General features: G+C 42.7%; 1 protein-coding gene across 1 annotated transcript; it reads left to right on the top strand.

Annotated features, from left to right (window-relative positions):
* Window positions 1-1511: 1511 nt before the first annotated feature.
* LOC123481544 lies at window positions 1512-11386 on the top strand. Its single transcript, XM_045205958.1, has 4 exons — window positions 1512-1658; window positions 6038-6175; window positions 7444-7614; window positions 9501-11386. Exons 1-4 carry the CDS (start codon window positions 1615-1617, stop codon window positions 10954-10956), a joined length of 1809 nt encoding a protein of 602 aa, XP_045061893.1. The 5' UTR covers window positions 1512-1614; the 3' UTR covers window positions 10957-11386.
* Window positions 11387-13264: the final 1878 nt, after the last annotated feature.

Genomic DNA, 13264 nt, shown 5'->3' with positions numbered 1-13264 from the left:
TCTAGAAATAGTGTTTTGCTTCTTTTTGACCATTTTAATGGAAAACTATGACACTTCTGCATTTACTTCATTGTTACCAAGAAAGTATTTGAAAAGCTATTGAAATAAAAACAGCTGCATTGGGCCTAGAATAGAATTTCACTTAAGAATTATTAGTTATTAGTTATTGGCAATAAGGTAATAGATAATTGAAAACGCATGATAGATAAACATTTGTTTTCTTTATTAGTAGCATTGGTATTGGTACAGGGCTGTCATTCAGTCCATGTTAAATACCATTATCTCAGCACAGAAACGTCATCCTTTATAACTAATCACACAAGCCTTCGCTTTGGCTCTTCCTCCTGTCCAGCTCAGGTGTTCAATGTTGCCGGCCTTCTAGCTGCTGCCAAACCTGCTGCTGGCAAACGCCCTTCACTCATCAACCCCGGACTTGTCTTGTCATCATTACACACACCTGGTTCCAATCCCCACTCTATCACTGTAAATATACTCCCTTTGTCATTTGTCTTTGTTGGTCATTGTATATGTTGCTTTTTTTCCTGAATCTCCTACTATTTCCTGAGTACTTTATATTTTGCACTGTGGGTTTCCTCCTGCTTAAAGCTATGGTGCTTTAATAAATTCAGTAGTTCTAAACCTGCAACTGCCTCCTGCCTACTCCTCTCTACACTTGTGACAATAACATTGGAGTATTAATAGTTAGCATAAAATATATTAATGCAGAATGTTCTCTCACAATGAAAGTTCCTGTACATAATAATACTGATTCCAAACACACACAAAAATAAAACATTTAAAAAATAATAACTTGTTAAAATAATGGCAAGTAGTGTTGTCATGACAGCAAGAATGTATTGACAGTGTGCCATCTTTTCTTCAGTGCATACTGTAGCAGAACAGAATAGAGAAAATGAAACAATGGAATTGCCTTGTTGCCGTGGATAAGGTAACCAGCCTGATAGTAAGGGAAGAACAGACCAGTGTAAAAGACAGGTTGGGACTACATGACTTCTGTTTGGTAGTTACCCAACACATAATGTCAGAATACCTGGCTGGGGAAATCCCCTTCTCTACTGAGCAATGTCCTACAGGACTGGGACAAGGAAATCAACTGTTATTGGATTATCACTGACCAATTAAAATGCCTCTTCTTGAGAAAGAGAGATAGAAGAGAGCGAGAAATTCAGAAGAGATTAAAAACACAAGGGTTCTTCAATTCCTGTCCTGGAGGGCGAAACACCTGTTTTTCATCCTCTCCTTCTAATCAGGGGCTAATTCAGACCTTGGACATTACATTTACATTTCAGTCATTTAGCAGACGCTCTTATCCAGAGCGATTTACAGGAGCAATTAGGGTTAAGTGCCTTGCTCAAGGGCAAGGCACTTTTCGACAGATTTTTCACCTAGTCGGCTTGGGGATTAGAACCAGCGACCTTTCGGATACTGGCACAACGCTCTTAACCACTAAGCTACCTGCCGCCCCTGGACACCAGGTGAGTGCAATTAACTACCAGGTAGAAATAAAAAACAGAAGTGTTTCGGCCATCCAGGACCGGAATTGAAGAACCCTGTTGTAGACTGACAGTGAACCTCAAACCGAAAGACACAAACATGGACGAGATTGCAAGTGAAAGTTTCGTGATGGCTCGCTTTCCGTAAGTATATACATTTATCTTTCCTTTGATTCCTTTTTACAGAAAACCCCAGAGAAAATGACCATATTGGTCGAGACATCTTATCCGGGGGTTTTCAAAAAATGACAAATGGTTTTGTGTCATAACCGGATTATAGATCCCGTACAAACGTTGTAATGAATATATTTTCATGTCATTAGTCACCAGTCAACTCCATGACACTCAAAAGTTACTTCAACTTCAACCAGTGAATGCTAGCAATGGCTGGTTATGCTAGATATGCTACCAGTCTGTCTTAATGAGTGTTAGCATGCTAATAGCATACCATGTACACAATGGGTACGCAGTAGGTTGATAACGATGTGCAAAATATGTTGTATGAGACATTTCAAAGAACATTCCCAACTAATGAGAAAACAGTAATGATATTTTGTTTAAGAGAATGAATGTGATTGAACAGGTCAAACTTGGGCAGATTTTTACTTCTGCGCTACAGTGACCATAGAAGGAACCCTCATGCTGGATGTCCTGCAGCATCTGATATCATAAAGATTGTGGTTATGACCAATCCTAAAATGACAAAGATAGATGTTCTGAATATGTCATGTGTGTTCCTTGTATTTCTGAAAAATGTTTTACTAGATCAAATGTGTGTATGGCGGCACCTGCTGTAGTTTGAGTACTGACAGCACTGGTGTTATCTTGAAAGTGGAAAAGATCTCTGAGTGATGCAGCAGTTTGGGGCACTGCCGCCATCTTAGTGTCACGAGTGTCAGTGTAATGCGGTGGATACAAGTCAGGCGCAGGACACAGAACTCTAAGAAACGTACTTTACTCAAATAAGTAAAGAAAACAACACAGAATACCTCCACACAGGGAGGAACTAACCCGCTCACCAACGACACACGTAACAACAAACAGCCTTAGCGTTCTGTGACCCTGGTATATAAGTGAGCTTAAATACAAACCGGGCAAGAAACATGGCCCACCTAGCCTGACGAGGGTTCAGTCTCCTCGCTGCCCGGATGTATTCCAGGTTACGATGGTCAGTCAGAATGAGAAAAGGGTGTTTAGCCCCCTCAAGCTCCCTGTCCCCCACATCATAATTGCGTTCCGCCGGACTGAGCTTCTTAGAATAGAAATCACAGGGGCGGAGTTTTGGAGGCGTGCCCGAGCGCTGAGACAGTATAGCACCGATCCCCGCCTCGGACGCATCCACCTCAACTTGGAACGCCAAAGAGGGATCTGGATGTGCCAGCACCGGAACCGAGATGAACAGGTCCTTCAGATGTCTAAACGCCCTGTCCGCCTCAGCCGACCACTGCAAACGCACCGGGCCCCCCTTTAGCAGGGAGGTGATGGGAGCTGCTACCTGTCCAAAGCCCCGGATAAACCTCCGGTAGTAATTGGCAAAACCCCAAAACCGCTGCACCTCCTTCACCGTAGTGGGAGTCTGCCAATTACGCACGGCTGAAACGCGGTCAATCTCCATCTCCACCCCTGACGCGGACAACCGATGTCCCAGGAAGGAGATGGACTCCTGGAAAAACAGACATTTCTCCGCCTTCACATACAGGTCATGCTCCAACAGTCTACCCAGCACCCGACGTACCAGGGACACATGTTCGGTTCGTGTAGTGGAGTATATTAGAATGTCATCAATATACACCACTACACCCTGTCCATGCAAATCCTGGAAAATCTCGTCCACAAATGATTGGAAGACTGAAGGAGCATTCATTAAACCGTATGGCATGACGAGGTACTCATAGTGACCCGAGGTGGTACTGAATGCTGTCTTCCACTCATCTCCTTCCCTAATGCGCACCAGGTTGTAAGCGCTCCTGAGATCCAATTTTGTGAAGAATCGCGCCCCGTGTAATGACCCCGTCATACTAGCAATCAGAGGAAGAGGATAGCTGTATTTAATTGTAATCTGATTGAGACCACGGTAATCAATACACGGGCGTAAACCCCCATCCTTCTTCTTCACAAAAAATAAACTTGAGGATGCAGGGGAAGTGGACGGCCGTATGTATCCCTGTCTCAGAGATTCGGTGACGTATGTCTCCATAGCTGCCGTCTCCTCCTGAGACAGAGGATACACATGACTACGAGGAAGCGCAGCGCCTACCTGGAGGTCTATCGCACAATCCCCCTGTCGATGAGGTGGTAATTGAGTCGCCTTCTTTTTACAGAAGGCGAGTGCCAAATCGGCATACTCAGGAGGAATGTGCATTGTGGGAATTTGGTTCGGACTTTCCACCATCGTTTCCCCTACGGAAACACCTACTCACCGCCCGACACACTGATCAGACCATCCCTTGAGAGCCATCTGTTGCCATGAAATGTTGGGGTCATGAGATGTTAACCAGGGAAGCCCCAACACCACGGGAAACGCAGGAGAGTCAATCAAATACAACTGTATAATCTCCTCATGGCCCTTCTGCTGTGACCTCCCTAATCAATCCCGACCCCAAAGGGCGGCTATCTAAGGCATGGATGGGGAAGGGAACATCAACTGGTACAATAGGGATCCCTAACTTATATGTGAACCGGCGATCGATAAAATTCCCACCTGCGCCTGAATCTACTAGCGCCTTCTGCTGGGAGTGAGAAGAAACCTCGGGAAACACAACTTTAATACACATATGTACAACAGAGAGCTCTGGGTGAGTTGGGTGCTCACTCACCTGGAATGACTCATCAGTGCGTTGCCTACTGTCTCGATTCCTAGGAGACCCTCCCCAGCACCGAACCGCAGTGTGTCCTCTGCGGCCACAGTTGATGCAGGGGACGGCCTCTCTCCTGGTCTCTCTCCTAGTCTCCCTAGCACCAGCACCCCCGAGCTCCATAGGGCTCGGCTCGGAAGTGCTGGGGAATGGAATGGACGGCCCCAACTCCGGACGCCCGCGGGTAGCCAACAGGGTATCTAGGCGAATCGACATGTCCACCAGCTGATCGAAACTTAGGTTGGTGTCCCTGCAGGCCAACTCCCGACGAACGTCCTCCCTTAGGCTGCACCTGTAGTGGTCGATGAGGGCCCTCTCATTCCATCCCGCATTGGCAGCCAGAGTCCGGAAGTCCAGTGCGAACTCCTGCGCGCTCCTCTTCCCCTGTCTGAGGTGGAACAGACGCTCACCCGCCGCCTTCCCCTCTGAGGGATGATCGAACACCGCCCTGAAGCGGCGGGTGAACTCTGCATAGTTGACTGTAGCGGCGTCGATTCCCCCCCACTCGGCGTTGGCCCACTCCAGTGCCTTGCCAGACAGACAGGAGATGAGGGCGGACACGCTCTCATATCCCGAGGGTGCCGGGTGGATGGTGACCAGGTAGAGTTCCACTTGGAGCAGGAAACCCTGACACCCGGCCGCGGTGCCATCATAAGCCCTCGAGAGCGAGAGCCGAATCCCACTGGACTCCAGAGGTGAAGCGATGGGTATGGCTGATGGTGGTGGTATCGTTGGAGGAGGTGTGGGCAAACCTCCTCTTTCCCATCGCCTCAAGGTGTTCATCACCCCTTCCATGGCGGTGCCAAGATCCTGGATGATAGCCGCCTGTTGTATAACGCGCTCCTCCAGTGATCCCGTTGGCACCGCCGCTCATGCTGACTCCATGTCGTGGTGTGTTATTCTGTCACGAGTGTCAGTGTAATGCGGTGAATAGAAGTCAGGCGCAGGACACAGAACTCTAAGAAACGTACTTTACTAAAATAAGTAAAGAACACAACACAGAATACCTCCACACAGGGAGGAACTAACCCGCTCACCAACGACACACGTAACAACAAACAATAACACACAAAATACCAAATGAGAGACAGGGGTAAATATAGGGAATAAAATCAAACATAATGGGGAACAGGTGTAAACAATAAGGCTAAACTAGACAAACACCGAAACATCGATCGGCAGCAGCTAGTACTCCGGGGACGACGAACGCCGAAGCCTGCCCGAGCAAGGAGGAGGAGCAGCCTCGGCTGAATCCGTGACACTTAGTAGCACTTAAATTACAGCACAGCATAAAGTGGTGATAACATGGTAACACATGGTTACTCACCATCAAAATAATGTATTTATTGTAAGTAACAATAAATTGTTACTATACTATTACCATGTTATTACTGTAATGTAAAGTGCTACCAAGATCGCTGTAGAGCCACACATGTAAAGTGCTACAACCATCTTTATAAGACACAGATTATGCATTTTAAACTATTGCCACATAGTTTTTTGGTATAACAGTATAAATTAAGGACTTATTACATATACAACTTTTCTTTATAGAGGAAAAAAACAGAAACCTACTTAGCCAGGAGGGGGGCACTGTGTGTTTGTAAGTGAGTTACATTTGTAATAATGATACATTTGTTTCTATTTCTCCTTCATGCTTCTCTACAGTAAAAAGAGGCTCCTGTCTGAAGTGCATGATGTGAACTCTCCCACCACAGACGGTTCTTCTGATAGTTGCCATCCTGAGGAGGACGTGGCTGCTATATCAACCAGATCCCACAGTGAGGGGAAGGAGATCCACCAACGGTATGCCCAATTTGCGCCCTCCCACATTGGGAACAGACAATAGTGGCAGTCTTGTCAGATTTGAATTCAGTTGATGAATTATCTAAGCAGGAAGTCACCACACTGTGTGTGTTGATGTCATGTTGCTAAATCTACCTGGTTGCAACTCAACTCTAAGTTTACCTTGAGATCAACACATTCTTCGGATGGGGCCACAGTGTCTCCGGACCGCTCCTGTCTCAGCCTCCAGTATTTATGCTACAGTAGTTTATGTGTCGGGGGGCTGGGGTTAGTTGGTTATACCTGGAGTACTTCTCCTGTCTTATCCAGTGTCCTGTGTGAATTTAAGTATGCTCTCTCTAATTCTCTCGTTCTCTCTTTCTCTCTGAGAACCTGAGCCCTAGGACCATACGTCAGGACTACCGGGCATGATGACACCTTGCTGTCCCCAGTCCGCCTGGCCTTGCTGCTATTCCAGTTTCAACTGTTCTGCCTGCGGTTACGAAACCCCTACCTGTCCCAGACCTGCTGTTTTCAACTCTTAATGATCGGCTATGAAAAGCCAACTGAGAGACCTGAGCCCTAGGACCATACGTCGGGACTACCGGCCGTGGTGACTCCTTGCTGTCCCCAGTCCGCCTGGCCTTGCTGCTATTCCAGTTTCAACTGTTCTGCCTGCGGTTATGGAACCCCTACCTGTCCCAGACCTGCTGTTTTAAACTCTTAATGATCGGCTATGAAAAGCCAACTGAGATTTATTCCTGATTATTATTTGACCATGCTTGTCACTTATGAACATTTTTGAACATCTTGGCATGGTTCTGTTATAATCTCCACCCGGCACAGCCAGAAGAGGACTGGCCACCCCTCATAGCCTGGTTCCTCTCTAGGTTTCTTCCTAGGTTTTCGCCTTTCTAGGGAGTTTTTCCTAGCCACCGTGCTTCTACACCTGCATTACTAGCTGTTTGGGGTTTTAGGCTGGGTTTCTGTACAGCACTTCGAGATATTAGCTGATGTAAGAAGGGCTATATAAAATAAAATTGATTGATTGATTGATCAATTGCAATGAATTTTAAAACCAATGAACACCATAGAGGTGTTTTTTTAACCTGTTCTTGAGTACAGAAAGTTTTACGAAAATAAACTCTGTTATAAAAACTAAATATTTACAAGTTGTATTTGAACACATCTAAAAGCATTTAAAACTCACTAAAATTGTTTTCAACAACTAATAGTTTGTGACATTGATGGTGAATAACATCATTCTATTTGTCCGTGTTTCTCTACAGTAAGAAGAGGCACCTACCGCTGTCTGATGAGGAAGGGGATCATGGGTACTGTGAGGATGATGTGAACCTTCCCACCGACACAGACAGTTCTTGTAACGGAGGGCCTCCTGAGGAGGACGTGGTTGCTACATCAACCAGATCCCAGAGTGAGGGGAATGAGATCCACCAACGGTATGTCCAACATTTTCACAATATGCTTATGGGCATCAGGAGACAGAAAGCAATATATTTTGAAGTCTTGAATACTGACATGCACAATTTGACACTGTACCAACAGTGGACTAATGTTAAACATGGTAGTCCTACTGTTTTACACTTCATGTGTAAGTCCAGAGTTCATGGTTATTTTCTGAATCTTTGCTAGAAGATGTTACTACAGTGGGAAAAAAAGTATTTAGTCAGCCACCAATTGTGCAAGTTCTCCCACTTAAAAAGATGAGAGAGGCCTGTAATTTTCATCATAGGTACACGTCAACTATGACAGACAAAATGAGAAAAAAAATCCAGAAATTCACATTGTAGGATTTTTAATGAATTTATTTGCAAATTATGGTGGAAAATAAGTATTTGGTCAATAACAAAAGTTTCTCAATACTTTGTTATATACCCTTTGTTGGCAATGACACAGGTCAAACATTTTCTGTAAGTCTTCACAAGGTTTTCACACACTATTGCTGGTATTTTGGCCCATTCCTCCATGCAGATCTCCTCTAGAGCAATGATGTTTTGGGGCTGTCGCTGGGCAACACGGACTTTCAACTCCCTCCAAAGATTTTCTATGGGGTTGAGATCTGGAGACTGGCTAGGCCACTCCAGGACCTTGAAATGCTTCTTACGAAGCCACTCCTTCGTTGCCCGGGCGGTGTGTTTGGGATCATTGTCATGCTAAAAGACCCAGCCACGTTTCATCTTCAATGCCCTTGCTGATGGAAGGAAGTTTTCACTCAAAATGTCACGATACATGGCCCCATTCCTTCTTTCCTTTACACGGATCAGTCGTCCTGGTCCCTTTGCAGAAAAACAGCCCCAAAGCATGATGTTTCCACCCCCATGCTTCACAGTAGGTATGGTGTTCTTTGGATGCAACTCAGCATTCTTTGTCCTCCAAACACGACGAGTTGAGTTTTTACCAAAAAGTTCTATTTTGGTTTCATCTGACCATATGACATTCTCCCAATCCTCTTCTGGATCATCCAAATGCACTCTAGCAAACTTCAGACGGGCCTGGACATGTACTGGCTTAAGCAGGGGGACACGTCTGGCACTGCAGGATTTGAGTCCCTGGCGGCGTAGTGTGTTACTGATGGTAGGCTTTGTTACTTTGGTCCCAGCTCTCTGCAGGTCATTCACTAGGTCCCCCCGTGTGGTTCTGGGAATTTTGCTCACCGTTCTTGTGATCATTTTGAACCCACGGGGTGAGATCTTGCGTGGAGCCCCAGATCGAGTGAGATTATCAGTGGTCTTGTATGTCTTCCATTTCCTAATAATTGCTCCCACAGTTGATTTCTTCAAACCAAGCTGCTTACCTATTGCAGATTCAGTCTTCCCAGCCTGGTGCAGGTCTACAATTTTGTTTCTGGTGTCCTTTGACAGCTCTTTGGTCTTGGCCATAGTGGAGTTTGGAGTGTGACTGTTTGAGGTTGTGGACAGGTGTCTTTTATACTGATAACAAGTTCAAACAGGTGCCATTAATACAGGTAACGAGTGGAGGACAGAGGAGCCTCTTAAAGAAGAAGTTACAGGTCTGTGAGAGCCAGAAATCTTGCTTGTTTGTAGGTGACCAAATACTTATTTTCCACCATAATTTGCAAATAAATTAATAAAAAATCCTACAATGTGATTTTCTGGAGAAAAAAATTCTAATTTTGTCTGTCATAGTTGACGTGTACCTATGATGACAATTACAGGCCTCTCTCATCTTTTTAAGTGGGAGAACTTGCACAATTGGTGGCTGACTAAATACTTTTTTCCCCCACTGTATCTTTAGCTCTCTTTCACCCCTCACTAACAGGCTACAAATTGCTCATCTAATTTAGCTATTTTGATTCCCCTTACAGAGAGAGCCCCAGTCCTACTATCATCAACGCTCCAGACCAGCCAACGGACCCCCAAAATCAAGTTGATTTTGATTTACGTTATACATTTGACATTTTACAAAAAAAAGTTTGCATTCAAAAAATGAATAAGAAATATACATGGCCATTCTTAAATCCAACTGGTGTTCTGTATGTTGCAATTTTGGAACTTGAAAATATGAAAAACAAACCTCTAATAGTTATTAGTTATACCAAAGACTTTCTTTTTGAGAAATATAATTTTTTTTTTAAAAGAAACAAAATATCCATCTATTTGCTCAACTCTCCTTCTCAATATACAGGTCATAAAATAAAGGATGCGGTAGAACTAGACACGTATCAAATAACTATCGTTCCAGACTGGCCAATGGAAAACCAAAACATCCCAAGTCCTTTTGAAAACATTAGAGAATGTATTGATAAGTTCTACTCATCAGTAAATGCAGATTGCAAGCAAAAGTTTGATACGCAACATGCATGGGCATTTATAGAGTCACCTTGTGGTGGAGAACCTGTATTTGTTGGATTATTTAAATTAGAAGATGGGAGGAAGAAGAATGATAAGGGCACATGTTTTATTATTCATACTGAAGAGTTACTTCTTGAGGAAGTCCCAAAAAAATTGAAAAACGATGAGAAATTGCAAAATAGTAACTTGTTTATCTATACGTACAACTCTCCATGTTTGCTAAATATAGGTCATGAGTCATGCATGAATTTACTGTTTAAGGTTTCAGCAGAACTGAACAGATCTTATGGTATAAAAACTATTGTTGGATACAGCAAATGGTACGGTTTGACTGGAGATTTGAAAACCTTTAAGAATACAAATAGTCCCTCATTCAGTCACTTTAATTATATAATCAGTAGTTCTAATTATGCAGACTATTGTGATAAATTAGTCATTTTGAATGAGAATTCTAAAGATGTAGAACTTCCCAATGAACTTTATGATTTTATTAAACTATTTATGCCCAATAACATTTCAGAAGTACCTTTCAGATTGCTAAAATATAACGACGTCTATAGAAAAGTGACAAATTTTTTCAAGACAATTAGCAATTATCATAATAAAACAAATGTGAAAACCGATAAGAAAAAAGAAAAGGAAAGTCTTGACCTAACTTTTTCCATACCCTATTTTGGATCTCTTAATCAATTTCTAAGACTTTCGGAGTGTCTAGCTGAAAAATTTGATTTGGTAAAACACATTGGTAATGATTTAGATCGATCTAAAGTAAAGTTCATAGAATGGTGGACTAAAACAATGGAAGACCAATTGGCTACTTTTCTTAAACGAGCCATTGATAGAGGTCCTAGTGAAGATAATCATAGAATCACAGTCCTCAATCACATCAGCAGTAACCCTGTAGAATATTTACAGTTTTGTCACTTACCACTAAACACTTTCCACAGCCTATTGAATAACTACATGTGAATACATGCTGCGTATTCATTTATTGAGGTTGTGAGCTAAAGATTATTCAAATATACAGTTGAAGTCGGAAGTTTACATACACCTTAGCCAAATACATTTAACTCAGTTTTTCACAATTCCTGACATTTAATCCTAGTAAAAATTCCAGCTCCAAACAGGACTCCTTAATAAATCTCCATATTTACCTCACAAACACTAATTATACTAGTTAACTACACATAGCACAGACACTCACTCCTCAGTGGTTGGGAATGGGTATGGGAGCTGGACACGTAGCGACCCAGACCCTCTGCTGTGGGAGATCACACCTACTGACTCAAGGTGGTGGGAATGGGTATGGGGGCTGGACATGATAATGATGTCTCCACTCCCCCTATGGTGAATTGCTGTACTGTAAACTTGTGCTTTAATAAAAAAAGTTAATTCCTCATTTGTACTGTATGTGCATTCTTTTTTTATACTCGTCATTTCTATCATTGTATTGATTTATAAATACTATTGGTCCTCTGAAGCGGGGCTGGTGGGGGGAAAAACAATAATTATTATGTAATCACTGCCATTTTTTTCACGTAGAAAGTAGCAGTCAAGCTTCAGTAAGTTCTAGAAATAGTGTTTTGCTTCTTTTTGACCATTTTAATGGAAAACTATGACACTTCAGCATTTACTTCATTGTTACCAAGAAAGTATTTGAAAAGCTATTGAAATAAAAACAGCTGCATTGGGCCTAGAATAGAATTTCACTTAAGAATTATTAGTTATTAGTTATTGGCAATAAGGTAATAGATAATTGAAAATGCATGATAGATAAACATTTGTTTTCTTTATTAGTAGCATTGGTATTGGTACAGGGCTGTCATTGAGTCCATGTTAAATACCATTATCTCAGCACAGAAACGTCATCCTTTATAACTAATCACACAAGCCTTCGCTTTGGCTCTCCCTCCTGTCCAGCTCAGGTGTTCAATGTTGCCGGCCTTCTAGCTGCTGCCAAACCTGCTGCTGGCAAACGCCCTTCACTCATCAACCCCGGACTTGTCTTGTCATCATTACACACACCTGGTTCCAATCCCCACTCTATCACTGTAAATATACTCCCTTTGTCATTTGTCTTTGTTGGTCATTGTATATGTTGCTTTTTTTCCTGAATCTCCTACTATTTCCTGAGTACTTAATATTTTGCACTGTGGGTTTCCTCAGTAGTTCTAAACCTGCAACTGCCTCCTGCCTACTCCTCTCTACACTTGTGACAATAACATTGGAGTATTAATAGTTAGCATAAAATATATTAATGCAGAATGTTCTCTCACAATGATAGTTCCTGTACATAATAATACTGATTCCAAACACACACACAAATAAAACATTAAAAAAAGAATAACTTGTTAAAATAATGGCAAGTAGTGTTGTCATAACAGCAAGAATGTATTGACAGTGTGCCATATTTTCTTCAGTGCATACTGTAGCAGAACAGAATAGAGAAAATGAAACAATGGAATTGCCTTGTTGCCGTGGATAAGGTAACCAGCCAGATAGTAAGGGAAGAACAGACCAGTGTAAAAGACAGGTTGGGACTACATGACTTCTGTTTGGTAGTTACCCAACACATAATGTCAGAATACCTGGCTGAGGAAATCCCCTTCTCTACTGAGCAATGTCCTACAGGACTGGGACAAAGAAATCAACTGTTATTGGGTTATCACTGACCAATTAAAATGCCTCTTCTTGAGAAAGAGAGATAGAAGAGAGTGAGAAATTCAGAAGAGATTAAAAACACAAGTAGCACTCTTCACAGCATAAGGCCTTACAGAGGGGCTGAGGTGCCTCCTCTTAAAGAAATCCAATATGATTTGTCCAATAAGAATTCAGATTAAAACCCAAAGAAAAGAGAGAACAAATACAAATCAGGGTTTAAAAAGCGGGAAAAAAATACAAACCTGTATTCAAGAACAGAGTGATATAAGGCAAGCAGACTCATTTATACAGTTAGAGAATGGCTATTTACATACACTGTGTACATGTAAGTACCTCCGCAATCACTTCAGTAGCTCTAAAATGCTTGTGTGGGTTATTTCTTCCCCTACTGGTTCAAATCAGTGCCACACTGCAGACAGCAACAACACACATGCAGTAGTCTCATGCATTCAATTACAGAGCACTCCAAATAAACCCTGCCCAAAGCAAGGGCATGTCCCACATAAAACAACCCCTAACGCACGCCCAATCCAGAATCAACCCCTTCGGTTCCAACCCGAGACACACTAGATTTGAGAGAAGCACATGGTGGAAACTCAATGTAGCCTACAAGGAA

Source organism: Coregonus clupeaformis, chromosome 2 (assembly GCF_020615455.1).
Source record: "Coregonus clupeaformis isolate EN_2021a chromosome 2, ASM2061545v1, whole genome shotgun sequence".
NCBI lineage: Eukaryota > Metazoa > Chordata > Actinopteri > Salmoniformes > Salmonidae > Coregonus > Coregonus clupeaformis.
The sequence above is the reverse complement of the archived record's forward strand: the minus strand, read 5'-3'. Positions and strand labels throughout refer to the sequence as shown.

Bases quoted from the DNA above. Each gene is read 5' to 3' on its own strand.
- LOC123481544 (XM_045205958.1), top strand. From the start codon at position 1,615: ATGGACGAGATTGCAAGTGAAAGTTTCGTGATGGCTCGCTTTCC. The intron at 6,176-7,443 runs GTATGCCCAATT...GTTTCTCTACAG, and splicing joins GGGAAGGAGATCCACCAACG to TAAGAAGAGGCACCTACCGC. The intron at 7,615-9,500 runs GTATGTCCAACA...TTCCCCTTACAG, and splicing joins GGGAATGAGATCCACCAACG to AGAGAGCCCCAGTCCTACTA.